We start from the raw sequence: 21755 nt of genomic DNA on the forward strand, positions 1-21755 counted from the left end.
GAAGACATGTCCCAAAATGAAGGATGGGACTCCATCGGAGAGGATGCCGACTTGCACCCCAGAATTCGCGTCTCCTGAAGTATATACAGAGCGTAGTTGCGTTGGGAGAGTGAGAGTTTATCGCCATGATAAGCAAGCTCAATGCCAAGAAAATACCGAGGATTTCCCAGCATGAAGACTGAGGTGTTGCTAGAGATAGGCCTTGGTGATCTGAATGCGCGCGGTGTCGCTACCTGTAATAAGCATATCATCCACATAGACTGCAAGGATGATAATACCTGTAGGTGTGCGTTTAGTGAGCACAGTGGGATTGGCCTAACACAGAGTGAAACCAAATATTTTGAGAAGACCACCGAAGTCGGCAAACCATGCCCGAGGACTCTGCTTGAGACCATAAATAGCCTTCCGTAGAAGACGCGACTCGGATGACTCCCCCGGAGCAACATACCCCGGAGGTTGCTCCATGAAGATGTGTTCCTCCAAATCACCATGTAGAAAAGCAATAGCAACATTAAGCTGATGCATACTCCATGCCTGATTGATATCCAAAGAGAGGATCACACGAATGGAATTCAGATGTACGACCTGAGAGAAAGTCTTCATGTAGTCGATCCCATAGACTTGGGTGAAGCTGCGAGCGACCAACCGAGCTTTGTGTCTTGCAATGGACCCGTCGGGATTTTGTTCCACCGTGAATACCCATTTGCAACTGATAATATTGGCATCCCGAGGGCGATGGACTAAAGTCCATGTGCCTCGAGATATGAGTGCATGGACTTCAAGATCCATGGCGGCTTTCCACACAGGTACTTGTGCCGCTTCATCATATGTCCTGGGTAATGACTTAGAGGCCACGTCTAGTGCAAAGGTGCGAAAGGAGGGCAAAGGTGATCATATGCAACAAAATTAGAGATGGGTTGATGAGTACACGTACGTGTACCTTTGCGCAGGGCAATGGGGAGGTGAAGGTCATCGGGGGGAGGAGATGGATCCGAGGTTGGAGAGGCAAGTGATGGGGATGGAGAGGTCAGTATCGAGTCACCATCGAAGGCTGGAGGATTTGCATCTGGCACCGGTGAAGGAGGCTAAGCCGAGGATGAATGAGAAGAAGCCGATGAAGTAGAACCTGGGCAAATGAGAAGAGAAGGAGGGGTGTTTGTAATATTGAGCAGAGGAGAGAAGCCTAGTGGAGGTGTTGTGGGGACACGAGGAGGAGCCATGTTTGGAGAAAAGAAGGGAGACTCCTCATGGAATGTCACGTCGGCTGAAATGACTAAAGTCCAAGTATTTGGGAAGAGAGTCCGATACCCTTTTTGCGTCCGAGAATAGCCAATGAAGATTCCATTTCTATCACGAGGGATGAGTTTAGAGAGAAAGGGTGAGTGATCTTGGACAAAGGCAATGCATCCAAACACTCGCAGAGGTAAAGGGAAAAGAGTAGCGGTGGGATGAAGACGACAAAGTGGGATGTCGCCATTGAGAGCTCAAGAGGGAAGATGATTTTGAAGATATGTGGCGGTGAGGATGGCATCTAACCATAGATACAAAGGAATATGCATCTCGATGAGGAGTGTGCGAGCAATGTCAAGAAGGGAATGATGTTTTCATTCAGCTATGCCATTCTGTTACGAGGTGTGAGGACATGACGTCTGATGAATGATACCACGATAAGCAAAGAAGCTTTGAATTGAGGATTGAACTAACTCCAAGGCATTGTCACTGCGGAAGACTTTTGGGGTGGTGGAGTATTGTGTTTGTACCTCATGGAAAACTGAGTTATTGTGGTGGAGACTTCGGTGCGGTCGTGGAGAAGGTATGTCCAGCTGACTCGGGTATGGTCATCAATAAACACGATGTAGTACCGATGGCCAGTAATAGACGGAATGCGGGAAGGACCTCATACATTGCAGTGGACGATATCAAATGGAGAAGAGGTAGGGGGGCCGTCACGGTGTGGATAGGAGGAACGATGATGTTTCCCTAGTTGACATGACTCACACAAGAATTGAGTGAGAGAAGGAAATATTTTCTGTAATTTTCAAAAGATGGATGTCCCAAACGCTGATGCCACAAAAGAGAAGATAACTTTGAAGTAGGGGTAGACAAAAATGCCCAGGGGCTAGAGTGGATGTCATCAGTGACGAGTTTGTACATCCCCCATTTGTTCTCACGGCCGAAGCCAATCCTCCACCCGATATGTAAATCCTGGAAAGTACAAAAGGTGGGATAAAATGTGACGGAGCACTGGAGAGCATGGGTGATGGTGCTAACAGAGAGGAGATTGGTCGGAAAGCAGCGAACATGAAGTACCTAGGTGAGGGGTAGATGTGATGAGGCCGTGGTATCACCAAGATCTTTGATCGGACATGTCCGACCATCGACAATGGTGATAGAAGGAGAGAGAGAGAGGTAGGAGTATAGGATGAGAGGATAGAGGATGTACCGATCATATGTTTTGAGGTCCCTGAGTCAATAATTTATGACGAAGATGAAGACACAAGAAAGGCATGTGTACTTGACGTGGAGGGGGTAGACATCACTGATGGAAGAGAAGATCTGGAGAGTCCTCGATAATGTCGTACTGCATCCATCTCTACTGGTGTGAGTGTTACCTGGAAAGCAGGTAAGGGAATGCTCGATGGTGGAGGTGGGACCGGAATGGTTGGAGTCTCCACAACTGCCTAGGTAGATTGAGGCCTCCCACATTGCTTCAAACACTTATTGGAAGGATGATTCTGTTTTCCACAATAAGAGCATGAGGGAAAGGAGTTTCGTCCCTTCCCACGAGGTGGTCGGCCGCCTTCCGTTGGCGTAGCAGGCAGTGTAGACACTGCCATTGCGGATGGAGCAAGAGTACATTTTTAAGGCGGAACTTTAATAATGCATTATACAAATAATACTATCACAAAAATATAATAATTATGTATTTTGACTTAGAAACTTCATATATTCATAAATATGAGGTCAAAAAATTCACAAGAAGTGTATTCCAAATCAGAAAATTATTTTATTTAAGAATATGTTAAAAAATCCTTAAAATACCATTGAATAAAAAAAATAAATCAGAAGATAACTCAAAAAATAGATTTAATCATTTAAAGGTTGATAACACACATTCATAATTATTTCAATACATAAACATATGTATATTTCACTGAAATAACCCAATAATTTTCTTTTTATTAGGTATACATAGGCGTTAGTGAGACTGATTCATACCATGTTTGCGTAAGTGGCCTGTTGACCTAAGACACCAATGACATCTTGTGTATGGATGACCATACTTTGATTGATAGATATGAGTCCCCAACCATGGGTTTCCAACATGTATTGTCTTGGAGATAGTAAGAATACACAAAGGTGATTGACTGGTCAAGATGTGTTTGTCCTTCTCGATATAAGAGGAGATTGGCTCCAGGAAGAAGACGCAATAAATCCCCGAACAGGGTGTTAGGAATATTGGAGAAGGTGTTCTCCAACGAACCTCATTACACATCAGTAGTAACTGAATGACAACTTAAAGTTTGACTATTAAACATAAGTCATTTGGGAGTCTCGTGTGGACAAATGATTATACATGTATGGTAACAAATGATGATACAGTTACATAAGAGAATTCATACACTACTCTATATCTTCTAGAGCACAAGGTGTAGCTTGGCAGCCTTAGGGTTGTAAAATTTACCTATCGATTAGGTTAAATTGATCATTGATTAGTTAATTTATATGTTGCTATAGTTAATTAATAAGGTTGATCAATAAATATTATTGGGTTTTTAAAGTTATTAATTAGATTGATAAATGAACCTAGAGGGTCACACCCATAAGATTAAAGGACAGTAGAAGATATACTTTATTAGTGAGAATTTTTGTGAAGAATTCCTAATAAGAATAAATAGAGGGGCACCCATTTTAGGTGCCCATGCTAGCTAGATCTGAGCAACCCCATTTCTTCTTTATCTCATTTCTAGACTCATTCCACAAAGGCATCTTGATGATGAGTAGGTCAACAAGGTCTTTAAGATGAGTTGGAGAAGAAGGAGAGGAGATCCAATAGTCCTTTGGTCGTGTGGATAACTCTTTTATGTGACAACATAAGTGTAATTTCAGAAGCGAGAGAGCCACGTTCTCATCAGAAATTGAAGTACGTTTTAAGGTGCTTCCACTTAATGAGATACTTCTTTCTTCCCAGAAGATAGATAATGAGATTTTCACGGAAGATTGTATTGATAATACATCTTAATTCAAACTCCCAAATCTACACTATTTTGACTTTGCCTGTGTGGGGTTGGTTAGTAAAACCATTATTCCCTAGTCCCATGATTTTTTTGGTCAGAGACTTTTAGCCACCAATAATTCAACAATATCCTTAACATGGGTACTTTTAATTTACCATCTTGAATTCCTGAAATTTCCTTAAGTTAGAACCATTATTCCTTAGTCCCATGATAATTTTGATCAGAGACTTAAGCCATCAATAATTCAGCGATATCCTCAACAGGGGTACTTAAATTCCTGAATCTTCCATTAGTTAGAAACTGGAATTGTATTCATAACATATGTTAATTCAAAGAATTATTTAGACTTTAACTTTATAAGTAATTATCTAGTGAGACAGTTCTTCCCAAGTCAGATTCTTGAATATATATTCAATCCATCGATTGTTAAGCGGTATCCGTCACATGGGTAGTTTAAATCTGCAATCTTGAATCCGTGCCCAATCAATTTGTTTCTTCTTCCGACAGAAAAAAACAGTTCTGATTTTTCCGGAAGGTAGATAATTAGAGATCTTTGCGGTCGAGTTCTTAGCTCGTGGGGATGATGGGATTGGGGGGCAGTTCATCCCTCCGCTGCCACCTTTTCCCATCATGGGTTCGTCCATACACGAACACGAACGGAAGATTATTTCATTGTTTGCCGAATCGACGGTGTCTTCCGCAATCTAGAAATTGTGCTATTCAAAGGGTCTTCTGTAGCTCTTCCGCTCTTGCCGACTCAGAGAGGAAATGGGAGTCGTATCGCAAGAAGAAAGTTGTGATGCGCGTTGGTTATGTTGGGACGGATTACCGAGGTGATTTTCTTGTATTTCTCTTATTTTTTTATCGGTGACTGCCGTGCCAGCTTCCTAATCTTTAGCTTCGTGCAATATTTTCAGGTCTGCAGAAGCAGATTGACCAGGACTCCTCCTCGAGTAAGACATCCGCATCTTCTATCCTATCCCTCATTAGTTCTTCTTGAAGAAGAACTTAAATTCCTCGTTTTCCATCTATTCGACATTTTCATTTCATTTGTGGGAGTTCAATGTAACATCTCATCTGTAATTTCATTGTGTTCTCCTTCAAGTTAATGAAACGAAATAATGTCTTTATTATTTTTTGGACTGTGTTAAGCTTCGAATAGTTGATCTTGATGGAAGAGGGGCACAATATGATTGTGTTTTGCTAAACCATCTTCATATCATTTTTGTGTAGCGATAGAAGGAGAGCTAGAAACTGCAATTTTTAAAGCAGGAGGGATTCTGGAGAGTAATTACGGACATCTGCAGAAAGTTGGATGGGGTAGAAGCAGCAGAACTGATAAAGGAGTAAGGATGAGCATTGCCTGGTTTGTTATTTTTAGAACTCCAGCTTTCCATCAATAGAATTGGTTATTCTGTGAAAATATCCCATGCTCGATTCGTTTTTATAAAAAAAATGCTTGGATATATTCAGGTTCAACATCCATGATGACAATGACGATGGGACAATGACGAGTTGTCACTGTCCTCGTCATTTGTTTTTGCTAGGATGCCAATGAAGATGACAATGTAGTCATCATCGTCAATCTCCTGTGACTAGGATGAAGATGATGAAATTGTCATCATTTCAGTGGCAGAAGTTGGCAATGCAATAATGATGAATATGGAGTTGGCAAATCCGGCGCTCTGCCTGCCGCTGCCGATCTGTTGCTGCTGCTGCGCCCCCAAGCTTCCGACTGCTGGGATTACCGACCTTTTCGCCTGTCCCTGCCACTAGAAGCATCTATTTCTTGCTGAGGATTACGAGAGGATGATACTGAGTCATTATCTTGCACATCATTCATTCATGCCAGGATGACACACTATGGTGTAGTGGTCATTACTATCATCACTCACATGGTATTAGGCTGACGATGACAAAAAATGTGATTGTCATCGTCACACTGGACTGTGATGATGATAATCACAATTTTGGATGTTAATGGAGAGTTAGTCCTAGGACAGTGAATCCCTATAACAGTCGATTGTCAACTAAGGTGTGACATGACTAACTTATAAATTGTGAAAGTGAGCAGGTTTATATCATCTGCAGGTTGGGTTATGTAAATCATTGATATGATATGAAATTTCATCCTATCTGGGATAATGGAATGAAATTCACTGATCACATGGATGAGATCTATACTTGGAATGTGATACGGGCCTACCTCAGACTTACCAGCGGACCAAACATCGTTGGTCAACCAAGAACTAATTGGTCAACGGAATAGGCTATAAATAGCCCACTGGGGGGAAGAGGGAAGGAGATCTTGAAATTCTGTTGCAGAAGCTGCAGCCTGGAGAGCAGGAGCTGCCATATCCAGAGGGAGGGATTGTCGCATCCGACTTTCCCTACTTCGATCTTTCTTTCCATATCCATCTTGCCACTCTTACTTCTACTATTTCTCTTCCTTTTTTAGAATTCTATAACTGGACGCTGATTTCTCTGAAGTTGATTGTTGAAATCCTTGAGCATTTCGCTATCACACGACTTGTCAAGGGTTGGAGTCGTATCAGAATGATGATGCATTGATTTGAAATCCTTTTGTAAAATTGATACGCAACTGACGAGGACATATTTGGAAAAAAATAGAAAACCGAAAGTAGCTCCCGTCGCTTACACGCCAAGCTCCTTGGGTCAGACGCGGGGCGAGGCTAGGTCAGCTAACAACCTATAAAGAAAAGGGAGCATTATAACAAAGAGGAGAAGGAAGAAAATATTCTCAGGCTGGGAGCTCAAGCGAGAGCTCAAGGAGGGTGTTGAGAGATCCTCTCGCCACCCAATCGGGACAGTGTCGATCTGGCCTGTCTATTTCCCTGTTGGTTTTTCCTCTTTCCATGAACCTTTCTCTCACTCTTCTTCATCAACATCTTTGGACCATCATATTTTGGAGTGGATATTATCATTTGGCGAGTTGTGTTGTTCGGCTGCCAGTGTGAGATCGCGCATTGTCTGGGTTTTCCATGTAGTTACGCCTTTTTACCCAACAGAGATGTAACAAAAATTTCAAAATATTTTTATTTTATTGTGTCATATATGCAACGTTTTATTCTTGATTGGTTACGAATATTTGAATGGCAACTGGTATCTTGTGAAAGTGTACATGCCACTGGCATCTGTAGGTTGGGATTTATGGGATTGATATAATGTCAGATTTTGTCATATCCAATATGCCTACTGGTGTTATGCCACCTTTCCTCATATTCGTCTCTCATTCTACCCTTTTGTTTTTTATTCCCAAATAAAATCTATGAGCTAGAAATTTATTCCGTTTTGGTTCCATTAATGACAATCATCAGGTTCATTCATTGGCGACGATGATTTCCATGAAAATGGAGATTCCTGAAAGTGCATGGAATGATGATCCTTATGGTATTTTCCTAGCGAGCTTTATTAATGATCATCTCCCCAGGAACATTAAAGTTTTCAGCATTCTGCCTTCCCAAAGGTAAGTCAACTCACTGACAATCATCATCATAAATGAGTTCGTTCTTTTATTTGACTACATATTATCTGGAAACCCTGTTCCAGGAGCTTTGATGCAAGACGGGAGTGCAACGCTCGTATGTACTCTTATCTTCTACCCGGTGAGATAATTGGACTCAGAAGAGACAGCAGTCCTGCAGAAATTGATAAGCATTTGTCAGACTTCAATAATATATTGGAAAAATTTGAGGTATGCTCCTGTTTATTCGGTTCTGACTCATGAAATTATTTCCTACACAGCTGATTGAACAGTAATGTATATTCACTTGAGCTACTAGAATCTGTTACTCAATCAGATTTTTTTATTTTTTTGATATAATAAACTACCCCTATCCAAATAATCTCTTTCCATTTTATTAATGCATTTTTTTTAAATGTCAATATTTCCGTAACTTATAAAGCCTATTAAGATATTACTGTGATTTCCATTTTAATACTTTTGCTCATCATGATTAATTGATGTAATTTTTTTGGTGCAGGGAGAGCATCCTTTCCACAATTACACGTCAAGATCTAAATATAGGAAAAAATCATTAAAAAAGTGCCACGGGGCTAGAAGAATCATTCCATTAAAAGATTCATCTGCACCCTTGACAGAGACAGAAAAAAACTCAGACACAGAGGATTTTGGGCTTTCCCATGATGACGAACTTGGGAGCTCTCTCTCTGACGAAGACTCTGATGTAGAATCTGCAGAACTGGGAGGTGTAGCCAAAGATTCCTCCAAGGTTGTCCGCGCCAGGTGGCTACATGAGCCTGATGAATTGGATAGAATTGGTGCTGCCCACTTCAGAAAGATCTATACATGCACTGCTGGAAAACTGGAGAATTCTCTGGAGGGTAATTATATTGAATTATTTATATGTGGGGAGTCTTTCATGCTGCACCAGGTAAGGAGATCTTTGTTATTTGTGTTGACATTTCATTATATTATGTCATCATTCCCTAAAGAGAAACACGTGTCCAGGGATAGAATCCCAACCCTAGTGTGTGGTTTTTCCATCATTTGCACTTAAAACTAGTTTCCTTTAGACACCTGTAACCCCCCTAGGAACAGTTTGATAAGACATCCAGCCATTGTCATGGGTAGTTCTGTGATTTGTCATAAGTGTTGTTTCCCTTTAAATACTGTAGCCCTTCGCAAAGGGTAGTTTTATAGGACCTCTAATCCCTCTCAGGGATATTTCTGTGATTTTCTCTAAAGGTTGTTCCCATCATATATTGTAGCCCTCCCCAAAGTGTAGTTTGATAGGATCCCAACCGTTGTCAGGGTTATTTCCGTCTTTTGCATTTAGAGTGATTCTTCCTTTAAATCCATTTAGCCCTCACCTAAGAAGGGGAGGCAAGAAGTTGAAATTGAATCAAATCAGCCAGATAGATCCTCCGGTATGGTGCAGGGGCTTGAACCCAGGCCTGTGGCCATTGGTATCTTGATATCTTTTTTTTCTATCCTTGTCTCTCTTCCCTTCCAAAATCCTTCGTGGATAGAAACATGTACCAAGGTCAATATCATAATAAAAAGAGGGTAATTTTTGGCTGTGGCTCTATTTGAAAATCTAATAAGTATTGTGAGTTCCAAATTCTCTTTATTATTTGTTGTTTATGGCTGTTAAACTCTTATCAGTAAACTGAGGAATTAGTAAGCTGTCCCATGTTTTTGATCCAACATTATTTGCTTTTAAATATTTCAGATTAGAAAAATGGTTGGTACTGCAGTCGCAGTGAAGAGGAGGCTTCTGCCAGATGACATTATCGAGATGTCCCTTGCCAAATTTTCCCGGGTAGTTCTACCCATAGCCCCTTCCGAGGTCCTGGTACTAAGGGGAAACCAGTTTTCCGTAAGGGGCCGACCAGGAAAGATCGTGAGGCCTGAATTCAAAGCAATGACCGAATCGGAGGTAACTCAGAAACTGGTTGACGAGTTCTATGCTTCTGTTCTTCTTCCTGGGATATCTAAATTCATGGACTCTACCAGCTATCCGTGGAATGAGTGGCTTGAGAATTTGGAACAATGCAGAATACCAGATGACGAATTGAACCAAGTTCGGGGAGCTTTAGTAAATTGGAAAGACATTTATTTAGCCCCAAAAGAAAAAGCCTCAACTGCAGTTTGCTAGCACATGAAGTATATGATAGAGAATGATAAAGGTGTCTTGAGATCTTTAATTAAGGAAAGATGAAATTATTCACTGGGAAAAGACTTGTTCAAGTGTTGTGCATTTATTTTGTGTTTTCCTGTCAAATTTACATCAAAAGCACTGGATTTTGTTCTCTGGAGCCATCGTTCAGGCTTGGATTGACCACTCCGTAATGCCATGATATCTTGATGGGGTAAGTGGGCATAGTTTCTGAAATGATCCATAGCATATCATATTGAGTATACGAAAGTTCATGTTGTTCTGAGAAACAAGGCACATGAAGCGTAAATCTATGAATTCTAAACCACACTATGTCACACTTAATTTATTTTATTTTTAAACATTTCTAAAACTCCCAAAATTTTCACTCTTTTATTTTGAAGAACAGGAAATGATTTTTATCATTTTTAGGCACATCTAGAGAGACGAAGTTATGCCTAGGGTAGGAAAGGCATCATCATGCATATGAAATATGAATTTCACGGTTACCAAAATCTAATGAAAAATTCATATATTCTTTTGAGTGCTTAGAGTGCATGGATTATTATTATGACGCCTCATGGGTTCAGACATGGGTAAGCTCTAAAACTCATGTCATGCGTAGCCTGAGTTAATTAAGGCAGCTATGACCGCATCAATGGCATGAAAGTAACGGGGAAGAATCATGGTATTTCACTCATCGTTTCTCCCCCACGAAAGGGCGCCTGATGGCTGTATACCTCAGCCTCTCTTTGGGATTTACTTGCTAAGGTCTGAGATTCAATTCCATTTCATTTCTCTCCCTTTGAGATTTTCTTGCAAAGGTTTGAGTTATATCTTAGATCTCCATATCTCAAGCTTCCAAATCTCTATTTATCTCGGCCAACCCATTCTCTCCAGGTTATCTCCCATCACTTGGATGATCCTAGTGATAGTGAAAGATTAGGATGTTATAAATATGTTTGATTGATTTCTGTATGTGTCCTAAACGACACCCAAAGTACCATTCTTCAATTTGGTGAATACTCTACCTGTTCATTTATGTCATTCCGTAGTAGGGTCACCTGTCATAGTAAACCTACATTAGACCAACACATAAGGTGATAAGTGGTCGTCCAAAAGAAAAATAGTGTAATTAATGCACTAGTATATACTCGCCTTACAATTCTCGCATTTTTTTTGTATAACTTACATGATTCATCGTCCAAAAGAAATTCTTTTCAAAGACCTGATCAAACTTGGCCTTTGAAGTAACTCATCACATTGGAAGATATGGCGATGCCACTCGTCACCACTGCCAACATAATCATCGCTGCCGCCACCAGCTTGTCAACCCGGCGAGCAATACCGTGCACGTCTCTGCAGAAAAAAAACAATAGTTAAGAATCTACAGAGGAGTTTACCATGTCCTAGTCAAAGTTCTTACTTGAGGACAATGGAGGCGGGGAAGATGAGTGATAGACAGACTGCAGAAGTGGAACCAAAGAACTGAAAAAGTGTCCATATGTTGGGGATGACAATGGCAGCGATGTAGACAAGCACCGCAAGCCCCACAGTCAAACAGAGGAAACGGGTGTTGTCATATGGCAATGGACGTGAGTTGGGGAAGAACAGCCCATCCAAGTTTATGCGAAGAGAGAAGTTGAGGAGAGGGTAGACGAGGATAAGGTGGAGGCCGTAGCTGAGGCGTACAAGGTCATTGATCAATGATGCAATGCCAGAGCCAGCAACACCATCAAAGTTGGAGAGTATGTCTGCCATGGTGGCATCACCAAAGAGGAGGTAGCCAGAGAGGCCGACGGCGGCGTAGATGGTGGAGCAAAGAACCAGAGATATCCTCACAGCCTTCGTCATGTCTGATGACTTGTTCAACTCGGCTCGGATGGGGTGAACTGAGTGAAGGACAAGTGAAACATACCAGTCGTTAGTTTTGTATTTCTCCATTTAAAAAGCTATAGCTGATATCAAGGGCACTATTTATCTTCTTAATATTTAGGCTGGGTTTCGATCTCTAACACTTCCCCACTACCAACACTTGTCACTGGACTGCACCAAAGCACAAAGTATGTTTTTTCATCCCAGGGATGAAAAAACCATCCTGTTTGCATTCGTGCACTAAATTTGTGAATGGGAGAGTGTTGGAGATCTACAGACTACCTAAATGTCGAGAAGATAAGTAGTGTCTACTATTTTGATAAAAGCTATAGCTGATAGCAATTGTGCTACTTCTCTTCTTAATATTTAGGTATGATATTGATCTCCAACACCTTCTTCTGGCCTATAGATGGTCCAGACACATTGTGTTTTGTCAGCTGTAGAGGGCGCGAGATCAATATACAGCCTAAATGTTGAGAAGATACATAGCATGTACTTCTGTGATAAAAGCTATAGCTGCTGATAGCAAGGTTGTTACTTCTTTTATTGAAATTTAGTGAGGATGGTGATCTCCAACATAAAGAGCGTGGAGAAGAGATGGTCACCATTGAAGTGGAAGGTGAAGGCCAGGACGATGACCGGGACAGCGGTGAAGAGGTCGTAGAAGGAGGTGCCAGAACTTAAGTCAGGTAGAAGCCTGGGGCTCATGGTTGAGCCTTTGATCAGCGCGACTACTGCCAAGGCGCAGCTGATTGCCACGAAGACCACCGCCAGGAAGACCGACATTGCAGAGGAATACTGTAGAGAGTCTGCATCCAGTCCAGGATCAAGGGATCTATGCTCAGCCCAGATGTTCAATTATAACAATCATGAAAACTATATGCATAGATGGATGGATATATTGATTGATGGGTAGATCCCATATAATATATATGGATAATTTGATATGTTGGTACATTGAAAGATTGATGGATGAGTTGACATGTTGGTACAATGAAAGATTGATGGATGAGTTGATAAGTTGGTACATTGAAAGATTGATGGATGGCTTGATGTTGGTACATTGAAAGACTGATGGATAGATTGGTAACTGTCAAAGTGTATGGAAGGAAGGATGTTTATAGTGGTTGTTAGATACATGGCAAATTAATTTATTGTGCCTCCTTTATTTCTTATCAAAACAAATAATAAATGGGTAGATAGGTTGGTGGATGTACTGGTGATGGACACATTTGTTGGAAGAGTGAGGTAGAAGTGATGATGGAGAGAGAGAGATCGAACGAGTGAGAGATAGATCGAGAGAGAGTGAGGTAGATGCGGGGGTTTGGAGAGAGAGAGTGGTGGATCGGGAGAGAGGCAGAGAGAGAATGGTAGATAGAGAGATAGATAGAGAGAGAGAGTGGTAGAGCGGGAGAGAGAGAGAAAGAGAGAGAGTGGTAGATAAAGAGAGAGAGGGAGAGAGAGAGAGAGTGGGAGAGAGGGAGAGAGAGAGAGATCGGGAGAGAGAGGGAGAGAGATCTGGAGAGAGGGGGAGAGAGGGAGAGAGAGAGATCAGGAGAGAGGGGGGAGAGAGAGAGATCAGGAGAGAGGGAGAGAGAGAGGGGAGAGAGAGATCGGGAGAGGGAGAGATGTAGAGAGGGAGAGACGGAGAGAAAGAGATGTAGAGAGGGAGAGAAAGATGTAGATAGAGAGAGAGAAAGAGAGATAGAGAGAGATCGGGAGAGTGATCGCGAGAGATCGGGAGCGAGAGAGAGATGTAGATCGAGAGAGAGATGTAGATAGAGAGAGAGAGAGAGAACTGACCTACACGGCGGAGCAGCAGAAGAGGGAGCAAAACCACAACAAGAGTGAACAACAGAGCCGCAGGCCGCGAGTTCCACCACTGCCCTCCAAACCACTCCTCCAACACGCCCAAATGCCCATCTCCTTCCGACTGATTCCCAGCCAACACATCCCCTTCCCCCCCAATCCAAACCACAAATCAAGACCCATCAAACAAAAAAAAACAAACCCAAAAAAAAAAACAACAACCGAACAAGAAACGATAATCGACTCCATCATCTCACCGATAATTATCAGATACATGATAAGCGCACCAAGATTGGTAAGCACGACGCAGAGCTGCAACGCCATCGCGCCAGCCTTCCCGAACGACTCCGCCATTATCCCCGCGTAGGACATGACCTTCCCGGAGTGCGTGTACCGCAAGAGAAACTCCACGGACACGTCGCAGAGTATCGCCACGGCGAGAATAAGCGACAAGGCAGGGACAACGCCGAGAACCTTCAGCGTGGCGGGTATCGACATTATCCCCGCGCCGATAATGCTCGTAGACAAGTTAAACACCGCGCCCGAGACAGCGGCGGAGCCATGAACGCTCTCCGCCGCGTCGTACGTGGGCAGCAGCGGCGTCTGCGCGCTGCCCGCGCTGCTCGTCGGCGGAGCCATCGTCGGAGTTGAAATTCTCCCCCCCCCTCCTCCCCCCCCTACTCTCTTAAACTCCTCTCTTTTCCCTCATTTTTCTACGTCTGGTCGATCCTCCCCCGGTATTATCTTAAAACTTCTCTCTTTACCTTCATTTTTTACGTCTGATCGATCCTCCCCCGGTATTATCTTAAAACTCCTCTCTTTACCTTCATTTTTCTACGTCTGGTCGCTCCTCCCCCGGTATTATCTTAAAACTTCTCTCTTTACCTTCATTTTTTACGTCCGGTCGCTCCTCCCCCGGTACTATCTTAAACTTCTCTCTTTACCTTTGTTTTTCTACGTTTGGTCGCTCCTCCCCCGGTATTATCTTAAAACTTCTCTCTTTACCTTCATTTTTTACGTCTGATCGATCCTCCCCCGGTATTATCTTAAAACTTCTCTCTTTACCTTCATTTTTCTACGTCTGGTCGCTCCTCCCCCGGTATTATCTTAAAACTTCTCTCTTTACCTTCATTTTTTACGTCCGGTCGCTCCTCCCCCGGTACTATCTTAAACTTCTCTCTTTACCTTTGTTTTTCTACGTTTGGTCGCTCCTCCCCCGGTATTATCTTAAAACTTCTCTCTTTACCTTCATTTTTTACGTCTGATCGATCCTCCCCCGGTATTATCTTAAAACTCCTCTCTTTACCTTCATTTTTCTACGTCTGGTCGCTCCTACCCCGGTATTATCTTAAAACTTCTCTCTTTACCTTCATTTTTTACGTCCGGTCGCTCCTCCCACGGTATTATCTTAAAACTTCTCTCTTTACCTTCATTTTTTACGTCTGGTCGCTCCTCCCACGGTACTATCTTAAACTTCTTTCTTTACCTTTGTTTTTCTACGTTTGGTCGCTCCTCCCCCGGTATTATCTTAAAACTTCTCTCTTTACCTTCATTTTTTACGTCTGATCGATCCTCCCCCGGTATTATCTTAAAACTCCTCTCTTTACCTTCATTTTTCTACGTCTGGTCGCTCCTACCCCGGTATTATCTTAAAACTTCTCTCTTTACCTTCATTTTTTACGTCCGGTCGCTCCTCCCACGGTATTATCTTAAAACTTCTCTCTTTACCTTCATTTTTTACGTCTGGTCGCTCCTCCCACGGTACTATCTTAAACTTCTTTCTTTACCGTTATTTTTCTACGCTTGGTCGCTCCTCCCCCGGTATTATCTTAAAACTTCTCTCTTTACCTTCATTTTTTTACGCCAGGTCGCTCTCTGCCAGTAGTATCTTAAACTTCTCTTTTCCTTCATTTTTTTACGTCTGGTCGCTCTCAGCTTTGGCCTGGGATAGTGAATGTAGACGCCATTTCGGTTGTTTTGAAGGTGTGTTTCTATGGGCTTTGACGTGGACGGGCGACGTGGCTTGCCCGGAACCGGAGTTGCGGATGGGCATGGCTTGGTTAGAGAGGGTTGCACGGCTGGATTGGGATCGAAATCTTCTCTGGATTGGGTTTGTCACGTCATCAGAGTTTCAACGGAGGGGATTGAATTGGAGACTGGAGAGGTGTTTGTGTCATCTGGTAGTTGATTCTGTCACTACCCTTTTATTAATTATGGTTAATCCTGATTATAAGTAGTGCTAGATTTGTTGACATGACTACAACAGGTGAAAGTTATCTCTATTTGGTATGAAATAGACTTATGATGAGAAGACCCAGGTGACAGGAGTCATTATATAAAATGAATGCTGAGTTTCAACTCTAAATGGATTTTTTATACATTGGTATATCTCCTTTATACCTTTATCATTCGGATGAAAGAAATGAACAAATACTGAAATTGGTACCTTATATATTGTTGAATTTTTTGGGGTAATCAGGGGAGGGGTAGTAAACTCAGTTTAGGGTTATCGGTTGTTCATAATAAAAAAATGAATTTGATCAAAACATATTAAGAATTCAACTTGGGTCTCAAGATAGGATGCATAGGTGTCGTCTCTGTAGAAGCTAAGGATTAAAAAATATGCATAATAAGTAGTGATTTTGAGAGAAGGGGAGAAATGCATGATAGTGAAGTAGAGAGAGGAATAAATAGGGACAAAATTGGATCAATTTTGAAGGCGCACACGCCAAATCTATTGAAGATTTCGTGCACTCTTGACATTAACTTCTTTAACTTGTGGGCTGGGTTTGCTTGTGCATTGAACTGAGTTAGACACCTGTGGTTCTACACATTAAAATACTAAAAAGATAATGCATATAATATTTTTGTGACATAATTATGGTGTCTTCTTATGATTTTGGCATCTTGTTTTCTGCTGGAACCATGTGTCTCATACATTAAAATAAAACTTGTACCAGAAATATAATAGACAATTTGTTGAAACAAAAATTTTAAATTTGGTGGTTCGTAAAATCTAACGATTAAAAGTATACGTTCTAAGTACTGATTTTGAGGGGAGAGGAGAAATGCATGATAATATAGTAGCGAGAGGAATATATAGGGACAAAATTGGGTCAATTTTGAAGACGCACACGTCGAACCCATTGAAGATTCTGTACACGCTTCACATACACATCTTTAACTTGTTGGCTGGGTCTGATTGTGCATTGAACTGAGTTAGACACCTCTGGTTATGCACATTAAAATACTAAAAGGATAATGCATATAATATTTTTCTGACATAATTATGGTGTCTTCTTATGAATTTTGGCATCTTGTTTTCTGCTGGAACCATGTGTCTCTAACATTAAAATACAACTTTTGCCAGAAATATAGTAACGAATTTGATGACACTAAATTTAAAAGGTTTCTGGTATTTTTTTAACTGCAGAATTTTAATGCTAGGAAATCATACGGGAAAAATAAATTACAGAAAATAATTTATTAAATCAGAATAAAAATCTTCAGGATTGTGTAACATGCCATGAATATTTCAATCAGAATAAATTATTGGATTAGTCATAGAACCGTTTTAAGAGGCCTAAAATATTTTACTTGGACTTAAAATTTTTAATTATATGAGAAATAAAAGGAAGATGGTTTCTAAAAATAAAATTACTAAGAATATATAGATTTTTACTGTCATTATACAATTGATTAAATAATTTTGTAATTATAATTTCAAAATTCTTTCAGGAGACATACCTACCAAGTCCATAACTAAATCAAATATAATCAAATTCGTGAAATCTAATGCCTTATACGCATCTATATCAAAGGTCTTGGGGTCTTAATAATAGTCCACTTAGCCAACTAGTCCTATGTTATTCAATTTTTACGCTAAAAGGGGGGGGTAACCAACTCAATATAGGGTTATTGATTTTTCATAATAAAAAAAGAATTTGATCAAAACATATTAATAATTGAACTTGGGTCCCAAGATGGGAAGCATATGTGTCGTCTCTATAGAAGCAAAGGATTAAAAAATATACATAATAAGTTCTGATTTTGAGAGAAGAGGAGAAATGGATGATAATATAATAGAGAGAGAGGAATAGCTAGGGAAAAAGTTGGCTCAATTTTAAAGGTGCACACCACCGATTCATTGAAGATCCAATGCACATTTGAATAAAATTCTTTAACTTATGGGCTGGCTCTGACTGGGGTTGAACTGATTCAGACACCTGTGGTTCTAAACATTAAAATATTTAAAATATAATGCATATAAATATTTTATGGTGTCTTCTTATGAATTTTGGCATATTTTTTCTGTTGGAACCATGTGCCTTATACAATAAAATAAAAATGTTGTCAGAAATATAATAGGAAATTTGTTTACACAATTTTTAAAAAATAGGGGGTATTTTTTTCAATTGCAGCTTTTTAATGCTAGGATATCGTGGAGGAAAAATAAATTACAGATATAGTGCAGGGATGCGGACGGGACGGTTTTTTCATCCCAGGAAAAAAAATCATCCCGTCCGCGAGACTGGACAAGAACTGGGAAGGAAATTCATCCTGGGACGAATGAATGGGACGGTTTCCTATCGTCAGACGAAAAAATTATCCCATCCAGAAGGCTCGGATGATGGATGGTAAGGGATGGGCAAAAATCCGTCGGATTTGCTTCCGACAGTTGAGATCTTGCCACATGGCATTTCTATATCAATTCCTTGAGATTTTGCATCAAAGTCCCTGCTTTTTTTCACGCGCGCAAACTGATGCCGCCCAAAAGTAATTGTACATACGTCCCTCTGCTTTCTTTCTCCTCCATATTTCCCTAAAAAACTTAGAAAAATACGTATTAAAAGTATATTAAAAATTCAAGACGTGATTTTTTTGGTCTGGGAGGACAGATGGGATGGTTTTTCTCCGGACGGCACGAAACTGGCAAAGTCGGTACGTGGATGATTTTTTTCTTCAATGGACAAATCCCTGGACAGGACTGTTTGGACGAAGTTGAAATATCTGGACGTCAGACGGGGTGATCTTCGTCCCGTCCCATCCATCATCCACGTCCCGGACACTCCGGAACTATAATTACAGAGCATAGTTTATTGCATCAGAATAAAAATCTAAAGGATTGTATAACACACCAAGAATATTTCAATCACAATAAATCATAGGTTTAGTCATACAACCGTTTTAAGGGCCCTAAAATATTTTAATTGACTTAAAAATTAATTCTATGAGAAACAAAATGAAATGGTTCTCTCAAAATCACTACTTAGTATGTATACTTTTAATCCCTTAGCTTCTATAGAGATGGCATCTATCCATCCTATCTTGAGAACCATATTCAATTCTAAATAATTTTTTATCAAATTAATTTTTTATTATGAAAAATCAATAATCCTAGGTTGAGTTGGTTACCTGTCCCCCTTTTAGAGTAAAAAATTAACATGTAGGACTAGGTGGCTAAGTTGACGATTATTAAAACACCAGGCCTTTGATATAGATGTGTATAAGAACTTAGATTTCAAAAACTTGATTCTATTTGATCTAGTTATGGATTTGATAGACGACTCTCGAAACAAGTACAATATTATAGTCACAAAATTATTTAATCAATTTTATAATGATAGTAAATATATATATTCTTAGGAATTTTATTTTCAGGAACCATCTTGCATTTATTTCTCATAGAATTAAAATTTTACTTTGACTTAAAAATTTAATTCTATGAGAAATAAAAGGAAAATGGTTCGTAAAAATAAAAATAGAAAGAATATGTAGATTTTTACTATCATTATAAAATTGATTAAATAATATTGTGATTACAATTTTGTATTTGTTTGGAGAGTCATGTCTATCAAATCCATAACTAAATAAAATATAATGAAGTTCATGAATTCTAAGGTCTTGTACACATCTATATCAAAGGCCTGGTGTTATAATAATTGTCAATTTAGCCACCTAGTCCTGAAATGTTGTCCTCGTCTTATGCTCTCATGACACTCAGACATATTTTTAGGTTTTTATCCAATATGATCTTCAATTAACTCTCATCTGGAACGTTAATTCTCTTCACCTTATTTTAAATATCAAAATTACTGCTTAAAACATTTATTAGATAAATAATTCAAATAAGAAAAAAGAATTTAGCGATGGCAGATATACAATAAAATAATTATAGCCTTTTTTAATCTTAAATAGAGGTCACTTTCATTTTGACTATGTAAATCTGATGCTATTTATTTTAGTGATTTATCAGTTTCTTATTACTCTTGAACTTCAACGATTTTTTAACAAACTCAAACTAAAATTATACTAAAAGGACTATCGATCAAGGATGAATTTTAAAAGGATACTTTGGGGATACAATTATTGATAAAATACTCAATTCTAATGAACTTAATCATGGACCATCTAATGAGATCCAAAATATTTTTGCAAAAACATATTATGAGATTAAGTAGTAGTAGAATAAAATACAATCAAATAAGAGGTTGTCTAAGAGTAATATCTTTTCCAAAAAAATCGTTAATTGACTTAGATAAGAACATGTAAAAAATACAAGTGCATTATATTTATTTATACTCAGATATTCATAAAGAGAGAATATTGAAGTTCACTTGACAGTTAATAAATATTAAGAGTGGCAATGTTATTAGTTTATAAATAATATGATATTTTATGTTTAGTGCAATTTAATTCAGTAAAAATCTGGGTTTTTGTCCTCTGACATCTCAATCAAAAATTTATTTCACAATGGAAGACTGAATTATACTGATGGTGATATTTGCTCAAGTGCAAGAGTCAGGGTCTTGTTAAAAGTTAACAAAATTTCTAAGAGATTTTACTTCAATAGGGAGATCATTTATAAAGGACATGTCATAGTCAAAGTGTTCAATCGACCAAAAATGTAGCAGATCCATAGAAGAAACTATTAGCTCCATGTATTTTGAGCATACCTAGAAAACAAAGGGTTTGTTCACTAAGAGTGATTCACTTTTATCTAAGTGGGAAATTGATGGAAATATACGTGGCTGGTAAGTCAATCACACATTTCATATCTCGATCAATGTTTTAAGTATAATATGTTAAATATAATGCATATGCCATGCTTATGAAGTCCATGAATACATAATTTGAATGAGTGAATTAAAAAGAGATCATAATACAAAGATTACTAGCCTTTAATCATGTGTTATAAATATTTGTATCCAAAGGATGATCAAGAATTACATCAAAATATCCAAATAGAATATCACTATCTAGTCTCATTCACTGATAAATACAATTTTATGATAATAATTTTTTGTTGATATGTGTGTTAACTAATAATAATTTAATAAATATGGAATCATAAAATACTTTGACTAGATAGTGACGAGACAGGGTTATATCCATCAGGAATGAGTATTAGGGACTAAATGACTTCTCAGGTAATAATAAGAGAATGAGAATAAAACAAAAAAAATGTGCAGAGATTAGAAGGATGATAATGATAAATCTATATGGGATAATTAATGTGTATAATTGGGCACAAATAGATGTGAATGATGAGTAAATGGATGGATGACTTATATGGGTATATGTGAATGGGTGGAAGTAGATGGATGGATGATGTAAAAAAGAAGACGATGAAGTAAGCACAAGAAGACTCACTATAGATCCATTTATTATTTTAGGATCAAGGCAATTTACAACAGTGGGAGAGCCCCTTCCCCTCTATTTCTCTTTTAACTTGAACCAATGATGAACATTAAGAAAACTTCATGGATATTGAAACCACTTTCTTTCACTCAGCCTACTAAATTAGGAACAACTCTAGGATAATTTTTAAATGAATAACGAGTCTATTTATAGATCCCGTGATATGGATGGAGAAAAGAGTGAAAAATGAATCTACACTCAAAGTTTGAGTCCAAAAGTTATTCTGCATTTTCATGACTCGAAGTTGAATCATTCTTAGCCCTTTGAGTTTCTCTCTCCTTCAGTTTTTTGTGGAGTGCTTACATGGGTGAGAGATTCCAAAATCTGGAGAAATTGTAAAATGCGTTCAATAATTCCATAAAATATATGTTATTTCATAAAATATTATAAGTTTATATTTTTGACTTAAAAATCATGTCAACAAATTTAGTGTTAAAAAATTGTAAAAAATATATTTCATCTTATAAAATTATTTTCTTAATTAATATGA

General features: G+C 39.1%; 2 protein-coding genes across 3 annotated transcripts; one reads left to right on the forward strand and one right to left on the reverse strand.

Annotated features, from left to right (window-relative positions):
* The first annotated feature begins 4665 nt into the window (after nucleotides 1-4665).
* LOC144714625 (Pseudouridine synthase family protein) lies at nucleotides 4666-12332 on the forward strand. Of its 2 annotated transcripts, XM_078589411.1 has the most exons (8): nucleotides 4666-5071; nucleotides 5156-5191; nucleotides 5472-5584; nucleotides 7577-7725; nucleotides 7809-7953; nucleotides 8243-8653; nucleotides 9455-9661; nucleotides 12313-12332. In XM_078589411.1, the coding sequence occupies exons 1-8, from the start codon at nucleotides 4819-4821 to the stop codon at nucleotides 12313-12315; spliced, it is 1317 nt and encodes a 438-aa protein (XP_078445537.1). In that variant the 5' UTR covers nucleotides 4666-4818; the 3' UTR covers nucleotides 12316-12332. The 2 variants fall into 2 exon arrangements, with proteins under 2 accessions (XP_078445537.1, XP_078445536.1); XM_078589410.1 differs by lacking the exon at nucleotides 12313-12332 and having other exon boundaries at nucleotides 4667-5071; nucleotides 9455-10117.
* On the reverse strand, nucleotides 10989-14247 carry LOC144714626 (amino acid transporter AVT6C-like). Its single transcript, XM_078589412.1, has 5 exons — nucleotides 13822-14247; nucleotides 13559-13711; nucleotides 12361-12564; nucleotides 11307-11772; nucleotides 10989-11239 (listed from the first exon to the last, which is right to left on the reverse strand). Exons 1-5 carry the CDS (start codon nucleotides 14201-14203, stop codon nucleotides 11113-11115), a joined length of 1332 nt encoding a protein of 443 aa, XP_078445538.1. The 5' UTR covers nucleotides 14204-14247; the 3' UTR covers nucleotides 10989-11112.
* Between the last annotated feature and the right edge of the window lie 7508 nt (nucleotides 14248-21755).

The sequence above is a fragment of the Wolffia australiana genome, chromosome 17 (assembly GCF_029677425.1).
Source record: "Wolffia australiana isolate 7733 chromosome 17, ASM2967742v1".
Classification (NCBI taxonomy): domain Eukaryota; kingdom Viridiplantae; phylum Streptophyta; class Magnoliopsida; order Alismatales; family Araceae; genus Wolffia; species Wolffia australiana.

Coding starts and splice junctions, on each gene's coding strand:
- LOC144714626 (XM_078589412.1), bottom strand. CDS start 14,203: ATGGCTCCGCCGACGAGCAGCGCGGGCAGCGCGCAGACGCCGCTGCTG. Junction 12,565..13,558: donor TCTGCTGCTCCGCCGTGTAG/GTCAGTTCTCTC, acceptor GACTGGATGCAG/ACTCTCTACAGTATTCCTCT. Junction 11,773..12,360: donor CTTCACCTTCCACTTCAATG/GTGACCATCTCT, acceptor TCCTTCACTCAG/TTCACCCCATCCGAGCCGAG.
- LOC144714625 (XM_078589410.1), top strand. CDS start 4,819: ATGATGGGATTGGGGGGCAGTTCATCCCTCCGCTGCCACCTTTTCCCA. Junction 5,072..5,155: donor TGTTGGGACGGATTACCGAG/GTGATTTTCTTG, acceptor CAATATTTTCAG/GTCTGCAGAAGCAGATTGAC. Junction 7,954..8,242: donor ATATATTGGAAAAATTTGAG/GTATGCTCCTGT, acceptor TTTTTGGTGCAG/GGAGAGCATCCTTTCCACAA.